Source organism: Anolis sagrei, chromosome 9, assembly GCF_037176765.1.
Source record: "Anolis sagrei isolate rAnoSag1 chromosome 9, rAnoSag1.mat, whole genome shotgun sequence".
Classification (NCBI taxonomy): Eukaryota; Metazoa; Chordata; class Lepidosauria; order Squamata; family Dactyloidae; genus Anolis; species Anolis sagrei.
Genome location: NC_090029.1, coordinates 21,298,436 through 21,317,634, shown reverse-complemented (window position 1 = coordinate 21,317,634; position 19,199 = coordinate 21,298,436). Strand labels below are relative to the sequence as shown.

The window sequence follows — 19,199 nt, the reverse complement described above, 5'->3', positions numbered from 1 at the left end:
AAGCAGACTGCTGCTTGGTAGCCATCGAGATCGGCCGGCTACTGAGCAACGGACGGGGCAAAGGGGGATTTCTGTTAAAACAGCACTTTCGGGTCTTTTCGCGCTTGCGGTGTTGGTTTTGTACTGGAAAAGCTTTTGTTTGTTGAGTTATTGGAGGAGACAAGGCTTTGTGCAGTGTTTGCACTGGGAAATTAACAGGGACGCTTGGAGAAAGCTAATCGTTTGGGCCAGCCAGAGTATTATTATTATTATTATTATTTATTTTTATTACAATTCTTCAATGTGGGTGTGCTCAGGCTTAATTTGACATGACATTTTCTTAGCTAATCATTTGAGGCTGCTTGATTATTATTATTATTATTATTATTATTATTATTTGTGGATGTGATCACGCTTAATCTGACATGACTTTTCTCAGCTAATCATTTGGGCTGGCTTGAATATTATTATTATTATTATTATTATTATTATTATTATATGTGGATGTGATCAGGTTCATTCTGACGTGACTTTTCTCGGATAATCTTTTGGGGCTGCTTTATTATTGTTATTATTATTATTATTATTCTATGTGGATGTGATCAGGCTTAATCTGACATGACTTTTCTCAGCTAATCATTTGGGCTGGCTTTATTATTATTATTATTATTATTATTTTACTGACACAAAAACACAGTATGTCACAGCAAACAAGATCTATACGCTGGATTTCGTATCACAAAATCATAAGTCAAACACTTCCCAAAAGTCTAGGGCTGTGTGATGTATTTTTGAATAATGCATGCAGGTCCAAGTCAGGTGACCTTTTATTATTATTATTATTATTATTATTATTATTATATGTGGATGTGATCAGGCTTAATCTGGTGTGACATTTTCTCAGATAATCATTTGTGCCATCTTGATTTATATTATTATTATTATTAAGTGTGGATGTGATCAGGCTTAATCTGGCATGACATTTTCTCAGCTAATTGTTTGAGCCAGCCAGAGTATTATTATTATTATTATTATTATTATTATTATTATTATTATTAGGAGCCTCTGGTGGTGCAGCCGGTTAAGCCACTGAGCTGCTGAACTTACTGACTGAAAGGTCAGTGGTTCAAATCCAGGGAATAGGGTGAGCTCTTGCTGTTAGCCCCAGCTTCTGCTAACCTTGAAGTTCAAAACCATGCAGCCCCACCAATGATTGAATTGGACCAAACTTCCCACACAGAATCCCCATGCCTTGAAGGGACTCGCTGGCATGCACCTCCCTCCAGCCTCACATGCTCTCCCTTTCCCGCATATGCTGCCATGCACTGAGCACACCTGTTCTCCTTTCCCCGATTAGAGTCTCTGCTGAGAGTCCAGCCAATCCTAGCGGAGGAGGGCTTTTGGTGGGAGGATTCACCATCTGTTTCCAAAAAGGAAGAGAAGGACAGGCGGAGAGATCTTCAGCCTTCTCTGCCAAAGGGACACCTAAGGCCATCAGAAATATGTGTTTCCTGATGGTCTTTAATGTCCCCTCTGAACCCCCCCCCCGGGGTCCCGACCCCCAGATTGAGAAGCGCTTTAGCCACACGTTGACACGCAAACCACAGTTTCTTTGTATGGAACTGGCCTGTCCATAGAAATTCAAGACGTAACAAGAAGCCACTGTGTAAACAAGCCAGAACTCTCAAACTAATAAGCCTTGATTTCCAATTAATGGCCTAGCAAACCATGGCTTGTGAATGGGAACGGGTTCCGAGGCAACAGCAAACCAGCCTCTATCAAATCTCAACCTGGTTTATGGTCCAAATTCAAATTATTTACGTAAATGGAAGGGTAAAATAAAAGCCACTGTCCAGACAGGTAGATAAATAAAACCCTGACCAGAAAACTCCAGAATGCAACGTTTCCATTGACAGGCAACTTCTTACCCAATGAAGCATGCAAACAGAATGGAGAAATTCCTGTTGGATTCCTGAAATAGTTGCAAAGAGTTTTTTGATGCCCAAAGGCCGGTCTTTACCTGTTTTTGTTTTTCCGCTCTCTTTCTTCCCAATGGCAACTTCCTCCTTTGTTTTATTGGGCAACGACGACGTAAATGCTAATGATCCAGAGCGATGCAAACGCGGAACCTTAACCCTTGAATATTTTAATAGGGGGCAAGGAAAACCAATTAGATAAAAACAGTGAAGGTAAATGTACGCAGCATTGATCCATTGCAGTGAAAGTGGTGTCAGGCTGCATTCATCCTCCAGTGTAGATGCAGCCCAGGATGTCCAGATTCAGGACGAGATCCTGCTGACCTCTTTTCCAAAACGCAGCCTTGGCTTTCTTATAAGATAAGCATCGGCATAAATCTCCCGTGCAATGCTGTCCCAGCCCTTTCCTCATTGACTACAGGGTGAATCTTGTTTTCTTTCTGGTCTGTTTGCAAGCAATTCAATTACTTACCGATTAGAGCAAGTCAAAACTTAATTTGCGAATGGCTTGGAGACAGGAGGACCAAAGGCGCTCGGCTTTGTTTCCTTTCGTGTAACGCTGGGCCCTACGTTGATTGGAGGTGCTGGATTACACACTCCAAACCAGTGGTTCTCCACCTTCCTAATGCTGTGACCCCTTAATCCAGTTCTTCATGTTGTGGTGACTCCCAACCATAACATTATTTTCGTTGCTACTCCACAGCTGCAATTTTGCTACTCTTATGAATCATAATGTAAATATCTGATAGGCAGGATGTATTTTCATTCACTGGACCAAATTGGGCACAAATACCCAATATGCCAAAATTTGAATACTGGCAGGATGGGGGGGGGGAGGGGTATTTTGTCATTTGGGAATTGTAGTTGCTGGGATTTATAGTTCACCTACAATCAATAATAAATAAATAAATAAATAAATAAACTTTATTTATACCCCACCACCATCTCCCCAGTCGTGACATGGAGCGGCTTAGATGAGGCCAAGCCCAAGCAACAAGTTAAAATAAAAATAAAACATCAATAGGAGCATAGTGTCTAGATCTAGGGAAGTCATGCTCCCCATGCTGTATTCCTCTTTGGTTAGACCACACCTGGAATATTGTGTCCAATTCTGGGCACCACAATTCAAGAGAGATATTGACAACCTGGAATGTGTCCAGAGGAGGGCGACTAAAATGATCAAGGGTCTGGAGAACAAACCCTATGAGGAGCGGCTTAAGGAGCTGGGTATGTTTAGCCTGAAGAAGAGAAGGCTGAGGGGAGATATGATAGCCATGTATAAATATGTGAGAGGAAGCCACAGGGAGGAGGGAGCAAGCTTGTTTTCTGCTTCCCTGGAGACTAGGACGCAGAACAATGGCTTCAAACTACAAGAGAGGAGATTCGATCTGAACACGAGGAAGAACTTCCTGACTGTGAGAGCCGTTCAGCAGTAGAACTCACTGCCCCAGAGTGTGGTGGAGGCTCCTTCTTTGGAAGCTTTTAAACAGAGGCTGGATGGCCATCTGTCAGGGGTGATTTGAATGCAATATTCCTGCTTCTTGGCAGGGGGTTGGACTGGATGGCCCATGAGATCTCTTCCAACTCTTTGATTCTATGATTCTATGAAACCAAAACACAACCGAAAATGCGAACAGCAACATCATAATAAAATAAAACATGTAAATACATAACAATGTAAAGTTACAATAGACGCAATCACAATGACAATGGGCAGGCTGCATGTAATGATTAAAAGAGAGACTAATTAAAACTAATTTAAAACTCGGGCGAGATAAAAAGAGACAGATTATAGCGGGGGTTGAGGAATCAAGCTTTCCCACAGAGGGGGGGACGGGACGACATATACTTCAATGACAGAATGTTGAGGCTAAGCAGTAATGTGGGGTTGTATACCTATTCTCCAAAGGCGCAGCAGAAGAGCCAGGTTTTAAGATCCTTAAATTCCATTATTGGTGGAGTTCAGAATGCTCTTTGATTGTAGGCTGACTATAAATCCCAGCAACTACAACTCCCAAATGACAAAATCAATTTTTTGAGTGATGATCACTCCTTGGGTTAGGAGTTGTCTTGTGGCCAAATTTGGTGGCAATTTGTCCAGTGATTGTTGAGTTATGTTAATCCCACAAATGAACATTACATTTTTATTTATATAGAATAGCCGTCCACTGCCATGCGTTGCTGTGGCCCAGTCGATGTATATGTTTTGTGTGTGTATATATTTGTATATATGTGTGTTTGCGTATATGTGTGTGTGTGTGTATGTGTATATATATGTGTGTGTATATATAGGGTTTTGCGTATGCATTGTAATGTAATTTTTGTAGGGGGTTTTGGCTTTTCAAGTGTCTTCTGCTGTGTTTTTCAGTGTTTTTCTGAATGATGGTCACTCGTTGGCCTGAGAGGTGCATTGTCCCAAATTTGGTGTCAATTTGTCCAGTGGTTTTTAAGTTATGCTAATCCAACAAACGAACATTACATTTTTATTTATAGAGATTGTTGGGGCACCAGCATTATTCTTTAGTAGAGCAGGCTTGCAAAACGACAGCTCCTCTGATACCAAGGCAGTTATAGAGTGCTCAAACTGCATCAATTCCGCAGTGTAGATGCACCTGTGGCTCTCCGAAGAGGGCACCAAAATTGAAATAATCCCTCTCCGGTGTCCTTGTGTGCCACATCTGGATGCCAAGCAGAGAAGCAAGCGGGTGAAGGATTATTCCGCAGTCCCGGCTTCCCTTTCTGCTGCAGCCGTCCCCCCCCCCCCCTCCGCTTCCATCAAAGCTTCCATCCTCCCCGGGGAAAACCGCAAGAGAGGAGAGGATGTGAATTATTATTACTCTTGGGAAGGGGGGGACATCGGGGAGGGACCTCGATGGGGGGCCGTGACCCGTTTCCATGCCATCAGCGGTGGCGGTGCCCCGGCGTTCCTGGTTACATAACCCCAAGATGCGGCTCAGCCTCTGTTCGGGTCTCGTAAGTCCTCCCTCCCCTCCTCCTTTCCCTCTTTCTTTCTTTCTCTCCATCCCTCTTTCAGGCTTCCTTGTTTGGCCTGGAGAGGAGGCCAGTGGAACCCCACCTTGGGATGCCTTCGGGATTGCAATTGGGTTGCATCTCAATTCCGTTGTGCTGATGCTGGCATTCTGGCTGATGCCAGAAAGCAAGCTGTATGCATGTATGATTTTCGCCTGGAACGTTTCCGTCCTTTATTTAAAAGGCCTGGAATTTCCATCCCTGCAAATAGAAAGCCATTGCTTCTCTTCCAACTCTATGATTCTAGGACTTTCTTTTGGTGGCCCCAGGCCTCTCACATCAAGAATCCAGGGATCCATTAAGGGTGGTGGAGGGGGGAGATGAGCTTTACCTACTATATCAGTGTTTCTCAACCTGGGGGTCGGAACCCCTGGGAGGGTCGTGAGGGGGTGTCAGAGGGGTCATGGGGGTTCTGTGTGGGAAATATGGCCCAATTCTATCGCTGGTGGAGTTCAAGGGGCTCTTTGATTAGAGGTGAACTATAAATTCCAGCAACTATAACTCCCAAATAACAAGTTCTATTTTCTCCAAACTCCACCAGTATTCGCATTGGGACATATTGAGTATTTGTGCCAAGTCCACAGTGCTCTCTGGATGTAGGTGAACTACAACTCCCAAACTCAAGGTCTATGCCTACCAAACGCTTTCAGTATTTTTTTTGTTGGTCATGGGAGTTCTGTGTGCCAAGTTTGGTTCAATTCTATTGCTGGTGGAGTTCAGAATGCTCTTTGTTTGTAGGTGAACTATAAATCCCAGCAACTACAACTCTTTAATATCAAGGTGTATTTTCCCCAAACTCCACCAGCGTTTGACCATATTGAGTATTCGTGTAGAGTTTGGTCCAGATCCATCATTCTTTGAGTCCATAGTGCTCTCTGGATGTAGGTGAACTACAACTCCCAAACTCAAAGCCAATGCCCACCAAACCCTTCCAGTACTTTCTGTTGGAGTTCTCTGTGCCAAGTTTGGTTCACTTCCATCATTGGTGAAGTTCAGAATGCTCTTGGATTATAGTGAACTATAAATCCCAGGAACTACAACTCCCAAATAACAAAATCAACCCCCCCCCCAACCCCACCAGTATTCAAATTTGGATGTATTGGGTATCTGTGCCAAATCTGGTTCAGTGAATGAAAATACATATTATTTTACGCTGATATTATTTTTATTACATGTATTATTTTACTCTAATTATTATTATTATTATTATTATTATTATTATTATAACAGTTATCATTTTACTCTATTATTACATTATTGTTTTACTGTACTATTATTATTACTCTATTATTACTGTTATTATTACATTTCCATTATTTTAACTCTATTATAATTATAATTATTATTATTATTATTATTACATTTATCATTTTACTCTATTATTATTTTACTTTACTATTGTTATTATTACTCTATTATTGCTGTTATTATTACATTTCCATTATTTTAACCCTATTATTATTATTATTAGTATTACATATATGTTTATTATTATTGGAAGGATACATAAAGCACATTGAAGATGCTTAGAATCAGAGTTGGACAGTCTTATCTAAAAGATAGTGTTATGTATATATTCAAAAACATTTAACCTTCTGATGCCTCAATTAATGTAATTTTATTGGTGTCCATTTTTCTTTTGAAATTTACCATTTGCTGCTGCATTTCCCACTCTCAGCTTATAATCAAGACAATATGTTTTCCCAGTTTTTGTGGTAAAATTAGGTGCCTCAGTTTATAATTGGGTCGGCTTATACTTGAGTATATACGGTAATATCTCAAATACTCTTTCCTTATGTTCTTTCATCTCCTGTCCTCATGGGAAGGGATTGCAACCATCTTGAAAGTGAGGAATTATTATTATTATTATTAGTAATAGTAGTAGTAGTAGTAGTATATCACTCCAAAATACTCTTTCTTTATGTCCTTCCATCTCCTGTCCTTATGGGAAAACGTTGCATTCATCCTGATATAATACACCAAGGAATTATACTTATTAGGGTTGTTATTATTATTATTCATAATAATAATAATAATAATAATAATAATAATAAATGTATTAATATCTCACCCCCAAATATTATTTCCTTCCATCTCCTGTCCTCATGGGAAAACATTGCATCTATCCTGATAGTTAATTCAAAGAATACAGTAAGGAATTAATAATAATAAGAAGAAGAAGAAGAAGAAGAAAAAGATCTCACCCCAAAATACTATTTTTTTTATTTCCTTCGATCTCCTTTCCTTATGCAAAAATGTTGCATTCATCCTGATAGAATACAGTGAGGAATTATTATTAATATTGTTATTATTATTCATAATAATAATAATAATAATAATAATAAATGTATTAATATCTCACCCCCAAATATTATTTCCTTCCATCTCCTGTCCTCATGGGAAAGAAAACATTGCATCCATCCTGATAGGTAAGTCAAAGAATACAGTGAGGAATTATTATTATTATTATTATTATTATTAATACTAATACTACTACTACTACTAATAATAATCTATATAAATAAAAATGTAATGTTGTGGGATTAACAGAACTCAAAAACCACTGGACGAATTGACACCAAATTTGGACTGGACGAATTGACACCAAATTTGGACACCAAATTTGTGTCTTGTGTCTTGGACACAAGACACCTAACAACCCAATGTATGTCCTTCACTAAAAAAAAAATTGATTTTGTCATTTAGGAGTTGTAGTTGCTGGGATTTATAGTTCACCTACAATCAAAGAGCATTCTAAACCCCACCAACCATGGAATTGAATGCAACACTATTATTTTGTTTGGTGGGAAGTGTCCTTTGGTTTTGGAGTTGTAGTTCACCTACATCCAGAGATCACTGTGGACTCAAACAATAATGGATCTGGACCAAACTCTACACGAATACTCAATATGCCCAAATGTGAACACTAGTGGAGTTTGGGGAAAATACAATCTTGACGTTTGGGAGTTACTGGGATTTATAGTTCACCTACAATCAAAGAATATTCTGAACTCCACCAACCATGGAATTGAACCAAACCTCCCACACAGAACCCCCCATGTGCTGTCCCCTGCCAGCAACGCGTGGCAGGGGACAGCTAGTAGTAATAATAATAATAATAATAATAATAATAATAATAATAATTGTGTTTCATACCCACCTCTTCTCAAGACTCCAGGAATAATTAAAATACATAACTGAAAATATAAACATGGATAAAAAACAAAGGAACCTCTTGATATATTGGAAGTTCTTCTAGTCAAATCCAGTTACCTGGGGAAGGTGAAATGGAAAGTTGGAACAACGTCCATTTTCCCAGATAAAGGTCGTTGCTATTTTTGCCTCTGTATTTGCATTCATCTCTCCATCCCTCTGGCTTTGCATGTCTTTGTCCATTTAGGGAAGAGCTGTGGTAGGTTTTAGCACCAAACCTACCCCTCCTGGGCCCAATCCAGCCTTTTAATTAAATAGCAGCCAAGGTGGTGCCAAACTGCATTAATTCTACAGTGTGGATGCACCTCCGTAACAGCAAAGCCTGCAGAAGCCCACCAAACCCATAGAAAGTCTTCTTGGCTTTTCATGCTTTGTTTTCCAAGTTGCAGGAAGTAATAGTTCACCCATATTTTCCTTACAAAATTGAGGTTCATATCAATAAGTTTGCATTATCTGGCGGGATAGTGTAATAGGTAGGGAAGGGAAATGCTTTAATGTCGCGAAATACGGATGTAGTATGTGCAACGTGCATCAGCCTGAACTTGACTCGAGTGGGTGGTGAACAAGCGTTGGCATTTGGGATGATTGCGAATGCCTTGGGATGGCATTTGGGATTTATTACAAAGAGGTGCCACTGTTTAATGAGGGCCTGATCTCGCTCAGTAACCGTTGGCATTAACGCCTCGACATCGCTGGAGTCAAGAGGCAACTGGAAAGAAAGTTCTTGACTGCAGCACGAAACATGCATCACCCGGAAGAAAAAACACGCTTAAGCAGACTCTTTCGTGTTAATTGCATTTTCGTATCATCCCTGGGTTCATGCAACGCTAGGAAATACATCCCCATAGATTTGGGGGGTCATGCCGTATATGTAATAAGATATGAGTGCCAAAATACTGTCAGAGGCACCAGATCCTGTCTAATCTAGGAAGCTAAGCAGGGGCATCCTTGGATAATTCTTGGATGGGAGACCACCAGTGAAGCTGGTCCCTTCTGAGTCTTATTTGAATACTAGCTTGGGTTATTTGAAAAAGTCTGTTTTTTAATTGTCCAAAATGTATAAGGTTGTGGGTGAACAACAACTCCCATCATGCCAGGTTAACCCCAGGAAACTCCATCAGTACTTAAAGTCTGTTATGTTGGGCAGGTTTGCTCTAGGTGCATGGGAGTTGTAGTGGGTGAACAACAACTCCCATCATGTCAGCTGAACCCCAAAAAAGTCTATCGGCACTTAAAGTCTGTTATGTTGGGCAAGTTTACTCTAGATGCATGGGAGTTGTAGTGGGTGAACTGCAACTCCCATCATGCCAGCTGAACTCCGAAAAGTCCATCGGCACTTAAAGTCTGTTATGTTGGGCAGGTTTACTCTAGATGCATGGGAGTTGTAGTGGGTGAACTACAACTCCCATCATGCCAGCTGAACTCCGAAAAGTCCATCGGCACTTAAAGTCTGTTATGTTGGGCAGGTTTACTCTAGATGACTCATCAGTGGGGTCCAGTGTGCTCTCTGGCTGTGAGGTAAACTACAACTCCCACTCTAACCCCTCCAGTAGGTTGAGTCATCCCTTACAAAAGCATATAATAGTGCAACAGAATATACAAATACAGTAAAAAAAAATATAAAAGGTCAAATTACATAGAAGAAATATATATAAAACAGCATAAAACCCATTCAAGTTTAAATAAAACTACGCAATAAAACTCAGCAATAACTACACCGTATTAGCGTCAGTCACTTAAAGTGCACAAGCCAACTATTAGGTGTTGTTTCCATCCATGGCCTTTGGGGTCTCTTCCAGTTTTAGGGTCCTACGAAACATATCAACTTTGCAAAATATGTCATAGTTGTGTTGTCATTTTGTTGGTCGAAGGGGCCAGGGAGATGCATTTGGGATGTGCATTGGCGCCGTCTATGTTCCAGGGTTGGGGCCTGCATTGCAATGCCCATCGCTCCTGGCCCTTGACCCCTGCGGAGGCTGATGGGCACTGCAGTGCAAGGAGGTCCCTTGACCCTTTACCGGTGGGCTGGGCCAGGAAGATGAAGCGGATCTACTCGAGGCCGCACTCCCTGATGTCCAGCAGCGTGACCGGCTGGCACTGGAGTCCTGTCTCCTCCTGTACCTCTTGGCACATGGTGCCCATGCTGGACTCCTAGGGCTGCATGCACCCTGCTGCCACGTAACAACCTCATAGCTCTTCTGCTTGGCCCCCTGCTTCACCAGCACCTCGCTCTTCTCGTTGAGGAGCGTGGCAAGGACGATGTAGGTGGTGTTCCTGGGGAGATGGGCCTTTTTGGGGGGCTTCAGTGGCGGCAGCCCTTGGAGGACAAGGGCCATCCCTGCCCACCCAGCACTGCACCTACCTGTGCCCTGACCCCCATCCTGGCCATTGCCCCATTTGGCAGCAGCGGAAGCCCTCTGCACGTGCCCTGGAGCCTTCTCACATGGGAGGCGGTGCCAGCAAAGGCCGTGGGTCCGAGGCAGGCCACACCCACTGATATTGATCCCAAATGGTTAGGTTCATCAGAGGTTGGATTGGTGTTGTCCTGGTTTGGAAATGCCTAGATTTGGAAGGCCTGGCATCCTTTGAAAAAGGTCTTGGTGACGTTGTTCCATGAGTGGCCCTGCACATCTGAATTTCCATCGTTCTAGGAATGGACATTGAAGACGTCCCTGCGAGCCAGATGTGGGATAATCAGGTTCATCCTAATCCCTGGCAGACGGTGAATGGCTTTCCTTTGAAAGCCGGGAGATTAATATCCTGCCTGCAAAGACCACCGGAAAAGGGGAAAACGAAATATTCCCGTTATATGTGTCCAAATCAAGCCCAAGACTCCTTTCTGTTTTTTGGAAAGCAATGGAGAGGCCCTGCACTGACAGCTTTTATGGCTTTTATGGCAGCCATTCTAGCTGCTGAAGCCTGGGCGCATCTACACTGCAGAATTAATGCAGTTTGACACCACTTGGACTGCCATGACTCAGTGCTGTGGAATCGTGACCGTTGTAGTTTGACAGTGTTTTTCACCTTCTCTGGTGGATTCAAACTGCATCAGTTCTGCAGTCTAGATGCACCCATGTATTTCCCCAAATAGATTCAGTTTGGATTGGATTGCTGTGAGTTTTCCAGGCTGTCTGGCCATATTCCAGAAGCATTATCTCCTGACGTTTCGCCCACATCTATGTCAGGCATCCTCAGACGTTGTGGGGTCTGTTGGAAACCAGGCAAGTGGGGTTTTTTATTTCTGTAGAATGATGTCCATGGTGGGAGAAAGAACTCTTGCCTGTTTGCAATTAGCCACCTTGATTAGCATTGAATAGCCTTGCAGCTTCGAAGCCTGGCTGCTTCCGCCTGGGGAATTCTTTGTTGGGGGGTGTTATGTTGTTATGTATTTAGATGTTTTATGTAATTATGTTATTGTTTGTTGTTTGCGTTTTCGGTTTGTGTTTTTGGTTTTTTAAAATTGTAATTGTTATTTGGGCTTGTCCTCATGTAAGCTGCTCTGAGTCCCCATTGGGTAGATGGTGGCGGGGTAATAAATAAAGATTATTATTGTTGTTGCTGGGATTTATAATTCACCTACAATCTATTATTATTATTATTATTATTATTATTATTATCTGTCCCTGATTGTTTCCTATCCTGAATTCCCCTTCTTTTTGAGTGTTGCTCTTCATTTACTGTCCTGATTTTAGAGTTTTTAATACTGAGAGCCAGATTTTGTTCCTTTTCATGTTGAGATTGTTCACCTGCTTCTTGTGGATTTCAGTGGCTTATTTGTATTGCCTGACATGGTGGTTGTGAGAGTGGTCCAGGATTTCTGTGTTCTCCAATAATATGCTGTGTCCAGGTTGGTGCATCAGGTGCTTTGCTATGGCTGAGTTCTCGACAACACATAGGTTTGGATCCATGGCCCTGCTGACATGAGAGCCCCCCGGACATCATTCATTGTGACATCTTGTTGCGGTGAATTCCATAGTTCCACTTTCTGTGACGAAATGCTACCTTTGTTTGCCCTGAATCATCATCTTACTGTATTGGGCAACTCCTTGATCACAATATATTTTTTTGCTTGTCCTGCAAAAGTAGAATGACTGGTCTAGAGTTGTAAAAAAAGTATTATTATCCTCATAATCAAAAAGGTCTTGCATTCCTTAGACATGAGCCAACAATGTCATGCAGCGGCAAAAAAAGCCAATGAGATTTTGGCCTGCATCAATCGGAGTCTAGTGTCTAGACCAGGCATCTTCAAACTGCGGTCATCCAGCTGTTTGGACCTCCAACTCCCAGAAGCCCTAGTGAGCTTGTTCAATTGTCAGGGATTCTGGGAATTGAAGGCCCAAACAGCTGGAGGGCCGCAGTTTGAGGATGCCTGGTCTAGATCCAGAAAAGTCCTGTTCTCCATGCTCTATTCTGCCTTGGACCGACCACTTTACCTGGAATCACACTATTCCAATTCTGGGCACGACCATTGAAGGGAGATATTGACTCTAAGCTGGAAAGTGTCCAGAGGAGGACTCAAATGACCAAGGGTCTGGAGAACAAGCCCTATGAGGAGCGGCTTCAAGAGCTGGGCATGTTTAACCTGAAGAAGAAAAGGCTGAGGTGAGACATGATAATAGCCATGTATAAATATGTGAGAGGAAATCCTAAGGAGGAGGGAGCAAGCTTCTTTTCTGCTGCCCTGGAGATAGGACGCAATGGAACAATGGTTTCAAACGACAAGAAAGGAGATTCCATCTGAAGATGAGGAAGAACTACCTGACTATGAGAGCTGTTCAGCAGTGGAACTCTCTGCCCCAGAGTGTGGTGGAGGCTCCTTCTTTGGAGGCTTTTAAACAGTGGCTGGATGGCCATTTTCCAGGTGTGCTTTGAAGGCCATTTTCCTGCTTTTTGGCAGAATGGGGTTGGACTGGATGATGGCCCACCAGATCTCTTCCAACTCTAGGATTCTACAGGGGTGTTAACCCTTCCCTATGCTTTCCATAGATGGATGGATGGATGAACTTCCTAATTGTGAGAGCTGTTCAGCAGTGGAACTCTCTGCCCCTTGTGGAGTGTGATGGATGCTCCTTCTTTGGAGGCTTTGAAGCAGAGGCTGGATGGCCATCTGTCGGGGGTGCTTTGAAGGTGATTTTCCTGGTTCTAGGCAGAATGGGGTTGGACTGGATGATGGCCCACCAGGTCTCGTCCAACTCTAGGTTTCCATGATCGGGCTTGGTCCCCTGAGTCCCTTCAGGGAGATGGAGGTGGGGTACAAAAAATAAAACTATTATTATTATTATTATTATTATTATTATTATTATTATTACTTGAAACACAACAAGATGAGTCCACAGCAGACACTCTGTTGGCTGTTGTATTGGATCACACGTCAGACCCTTCCCAAGTGTCTAGGACTGTGTGATTTATTATTATTATTATCATCATCGTCATCATCATCATTTACTTAGGGCATTAAATGTTCATCTTTTTTGGTGTGTAAACCACCCTGAGTCCCCTCAGGGAGAGAGGGCAGTCCATCATCATCATCATCATTATTATTAGAAACACAACAAGATAAGTCCACAGCAGACACTCTGCTGGCTGTTGTATTGGATCACACGTCGGACCTTCCCAAGTGTCTAGGAATGAGTGATGTATTATTATTATTATTATTATTATTATTATTATTATTATTATTCCTCCCACCCTGGACATTATTCTGCAGGTATATATACACACTCCATTTGCTTCACTGCCAACAGAACTCTGAAGGTACCATTAGCCATAGAAACAGACGAAACGTCAGGAGAGAATGCTGCTGGAACGTGTCCGTTCAGCAAGAAAAACGTACAGCAACCTAATAATAATACTAATACTAATAATGGATTCTATTATCATTTTTCTCCTGAGTCCCAAAGCGGTTCACCAGAACTTGGCACACAGAACTCCCATTCCCAACAGAAAATACTGGAAAAAACCCACAAGAACTGAATACTGGAAGGGTTTGGTGGGCATTGACCTTGAATTTGGGAGTTGTAGTTCACCTACATCCAGAGAGCACTGTGGAATCAAACAATGATGGATCTGGACCAAACTTGGCACGAACACTCAATATGGCAAAATGTGAACACTGGTGGAGTTTGGGGAAAACAGACCTTGACATTTGGGAGTTATAGTTGATGGGATTTATAGTTCATCTACAATCAAAGGACACTCTGAACTCCAGCAATAATGGAATTGGGCCAAACTTCCCACACAGAACTCCCATGACCAACAGAAAATACTGGAAGGGTTTGGTGGACCTTGACCTTGAGAAACTATGCAATTTTTTAAAACCCTTTGAAATATAAAATTGAATTAAACAATACAAGTAGTAAAAAGTATTTTCATGAGAACCATCGAACAGACAAACCTTCGGAAACATGTCAGTTTTTCTGTTTTTCCCCTTTAAGACTTCCTGCGGCCACTTTGGGGGAATGGAAAATGCCTCTCCCCGGCCTTCCCATTTCTGAAATAAGAGAAGTGTGTTCCCAGTTTCCGTGTCGTGGGCCGAGGCAGGAACTACCTGGAGAAAGGAGAAGTTGTGTTGAACTTGTGTATTTCAGACCTAGGTCTTGAAAAATATGTTTTAAGGGTTGCTATACAATTTATGGTGCGTCCATTATTAGCCCTATAGTCCAGTGAATGTGTTGCGTCACCATACATTGTGTCAGTGGGTCAGTGTATGTATGGTGTCCCAATGCAGTCACAAGATTCTGCTTTAGTGGTAGGTATCGTCACTTTTGTGTGCCCTCAAGTCTCATGGCAACCGTATAGCTTTGATTGTGTTTTTCAGATTGTGAAACTGGATAACCCATGTTATCTGCTTTGAATTGGATTATATGAGTCTACACCACCACACAATTTAGTTCAAAGCAGATAATCTGGGTTTTATGTGTCAGTGAACACGGGTTTCCATCGGGGAGTGGTAATCTAAACTCACGTCTCTATAGTGTCATGTGGTACATCTACACTATAGAACAGCATTTCTCAACCTGGGGGTCGGGACTCATGGTGGGGTTGTGAGGGGACGTCAGAGGGGTCTCCAAAGACCATCACAAAATGCAGTATTTTCTGTTGGTCATGGGGGTTCTGTGTGGGAAGTTTGGCACAATTCTGTTGTTGGTGGAGTTCAGAATGCTCTTTGATTGTAGGTGAACTATGAATCCCAGCAACCACAATTCCCAAATGTCAAGGTTTATTTTCCCCAAACTCCACTAGTGTTCACATTTGGCCATATTGAATATTCGTGCCAAGTTTGGTCCAGATCCATCATTGTTTGAGTCCAGAGTGCTCTCTGGGTGTGGGTGAACTATAACTCCAAAACTCAAGGTCAGTGCCCACCAAACACTTCCAGTATTTTCTGTAGGTCATGGGAGTTCTGGGTTCCAAGTTTGGCCCAATTCCATCATTGCTGGAGTTCAGAGTGTTCTTTGATTGTAGGTGAACTATAAATCCCAGCAACCACAATTCCCAAATGTCAAGGTCTATTTTCCCCAAACTCCACCAGTGTTCACATTTGGCCATATTGAATATTCGTGCTATGTTTGGTCCAGATCCATCATTGTTTGAGTCCACAGGGCTCTCTAGATGTAGGTGAACTACAGCTCCAAAACTCAAGGTCAGTGCCCACGAATCCCTTCTGTGGGTGATCGGAGTTCTGTGTGCCAAGCTTGATTCAATTCCATCATTGCTGGAGTTCAGAATGCTCTTTGACTGTAGGTGAACCAGCAACTACAACTCCCAAATGACAAAATCAACCCTACCAATATTCAAATTTGGGTGTATTGGGTATTCGTGCCAAATTTGATCCAGTGAATGAAAATACATCCTGCATAATTAGGTATTTACATGACAATTCATAACAATAGCAAAATGACAGTAGTGAAGTAGCAACGAAAATAATGTGATGGTTGGGGGTCACCACCACATTTGGGGAATTGTGTTAAGGGGTCGTGGCATGAGGAAGGTTGAGAACCACTGCTATAGAATGAATGCAGTTTGGCACCACTTTGGCTTCTGTGGCTGAACGGAATCTAGTAGGGAGTTGTTGTTTTACAAGGTCTTTCGCCTTCTTTGTCAAAGAAGGCCGAAGAATCCCCAAACTATAACTCCCAGGGTTTCATAGCATTGAGGCATTGCAGTTAAAGGGGTTGCAAACTTCATTATATCAGCAGTGTAGATGCATGGAGTATTACCTTGAAAGAATGCTCTTTTATTCCATCTCTCTCATATCTCCCTTTGAATATTCATTTCCCGGATCAAGCCCATGTTCTATGTAGTCAATTCTGTATTGCAAAAGTTTCCAAATTTTTCCGGTTCTGCGGAAAGCAGGATGTCCCACAAAGACCAAGTTTTTGGAGTTTAATAAAAAACAAATTCCATGTTTTTGTGTTAGAACACATTAGGAAGCCTTGATTTTGTACTGTCTCGTTGTTCTCAAATAAGGGTTGTAATGCCATTATATTTTACGATGCCGGCATTCTTGGTGGTTTCCCATCTCCTTTTCCTCGAGTCTGGAATGCACTTTGCCCGCTAATCTACGAATCTCTGTCGCTGTGATTGTTTTGGCAAAGTTTGGGGAATGGCTGGTGGTGAGGTGGCAGCCAGCAACCCGCCTTCCAGAATCCTTGTCCATTCTGGTCTTTCTTTGGCTTTGCTTTCCCTTCTCGCTTCCCTTCTTTCCTGCTTTCTCTGCAAATCTATGATGTTTACCTTTTGCCTCGGGAATGCCTCTTTCCCCTCTGGGCATAAAGGTGCATTGGTGAAATGGAAGATGCATCCAACACTATAGAATTCAATTCGTTTTACACTAGTTACCGTATATACTCAAGTATAAGCCAATCCGAATATAAGCCGAGGTATCTAATTTTACCCCCAAAAACTGGGAAAACATATTGACTCCAGTATAAGCCGAGGGCAGAAAATGCAGCAGATACTGGTCAATTTCAAAATGAAAATAGATACCAATAAAATTACATTAATTGAGGTATCAGTAGGTCCAATGTTTTTGAATCTTATATAAATAAAAATGTAATGTTCGTTTGTGGGATTAACAGAACTCAAAAACCACTGGACAAATTGACACAAAATTTGGACACAAGACACCCAACAACCCAATGCATGTCCTTCACTCAAAATGTTTTGATTTTTTGATTTGGGAGTTGTAGTTGCTGGGATTTATAGTTCACCTACAATCAAAGAGCATTCTGAACTCAACCAACGATGGAGTCCTGTTTGCAAGGACTCCCATGACGAACAGAAAACACTGGAAGGGATTGATGGGCATTGACCTTGAGTTTGGGAGTTGTAGTTCACCTACATCCAGAGAGCACTGTGGACTCAAACAATGAAGGATTTAGACCAAACTTGGCACGAATATTCCATGTGCCCAAATTTAAACACAGATGGAATTTGTGGGAAATAGACCTTGACATTTGGGATTTGTAGTTATTGGGATTTATAGTTCACCTACAATCAAAGAGCATTCTGAAACGACAGAATTGGGGCAATTACCCACACAGAACCCCCATGACCATCCAGTCCAACTCTCTTCACCAGGGCAAGAAAATGTAATCAGAGCCCTCCTGACAAAGAGCCATCCAGTCATGTAATTTTTCCTGTTGTTTTATGTCTAACTTTGCTGTATTATTTTTGGGCTTGGCCCCGAGTCCCCTTTGGGGAGATGGTGGCAGGGTATAAATAAAATTATTATTATTATTATTATTACTATTATTATTATTATTATTGACACAAAAGCACAGTATGTCACAGCAAACAAGATCTATATGCTGGATTTCGTATCATAAAATCACAAGTCGAACACTTCCCAAGCATCTAGGATTGTGTGATGTAATTATTATTATCATTATTATTATTATTATTTTACTGACACAAAAGCACAGTATGTCACAGCAAACGAGATCTATATGCTGGATTTCGTATCACAAAATCACAAGTCGAACACTTCTCAAGCATCTAGGACTGTGTGATGTAGTATTACTACTACTACTATGATTATTATTATTATTATTATTATTATTATAATATTCATTGAAAGACCAGAGAAAAATGTGCTGCTGCAGGATGTCCCGCAAAGACAAAGTTTTTGGAGTTTAATTTTTAAAAAATCCATGTTTTTGTGTTAGAACCCATTAGGAAATGACATTTGCAAACCCAGGAGCATGTAATCTCACCCATAAAGGAGTTTGTAATGCATGATATAGATTCTGTGTTGCTTGCTAACCTGAAATACACCAAGTGGGTTGACGTTTGGAAAAGGGTCCCTTTGCTTGTGTCTTTTTGCCCTGTGTTTGCCTCGCTCTCCACTCGATACTTGTCAAATCCTTTTTTGCTCCACCTTCAGACTGGAAACGCCTTGGGCGGGCTTGCAAGAGGACACCAAACCAGTTCACAATGCAATGAACAAAAATGTTGAAAGGTCAATTAACCACAATTTTCAGATAGCTTTCGCAGTTGGGAGCACACCCCGAACAGGAGAGAAATCGGAAGCCTGGGTGTCAAAACCAGAAATGATTTTGGATTGGCAGTGTTTTGCTAGAAATTATCACCCAAGAGAAGTAACTTTTCCAGGCTCTGTCTCTGTGTGCATCTACACTGTAGAGTGAATGCAGTTTGACACCACTTCAGCTGCTAAGGCTCAAGGATGGAGAATCTGGGAGCTGTAGTTTGGCAAAGAGTGCAAGTGCTGCACCAAACGACGACTCCCAGGATCCCACAGCGTTGAGCCCTGGCAGTGAAAGTTGTGGCCAACTGCATTAGTTCTCCATTGTAAATTATTATTATTATTATTATTATTATTATTATTAATGCACCTCCATGGCCGAGAGGGTGTGACTTGCCCAAGGCCACTGAATGCATTTCCATGGCTGAGTAGCAATTTGAACCCCGGTCCATAGAGTTGTAATGCAATGCCCAAAACATTATCCCACGCTGGCACCTGAATATAGTCATTTTCAT

The 19,199-nt window shown here is 41.8% G+C and overlaps 1 protein-coding gene across 3 annotated transcripts in view; it reads left to right on the top strand.

Moving 5' to 3' along the window:
• The window catches only part of CSK (C-terminal Src kinase), a 71,911-nt gene that overhangs the window by 14,254 nt on the left and 38,458 nt on the right, over nt 1-19,199 (top strand). Inside the window, exon 1 of one of the 3 annotated variants that reach the window (XM_060755532.2) lies at nt 4,826-4,928. The exons of the other annotated variants lie outside the window; for them this stretch is intronic. Within the exon in view, the coding sequence (XP_060611515.2) occupies nt 4,851-4,928 (78 nt within the window). The 5' untranslated portion in view covers nt 4,826-4,850. Of the gene's footprint in view, nt 1-4,825; nt 4,929-19,199 lie in introns of those variants that run through there. 3 annotated transcript variants of the gene reach the window in all.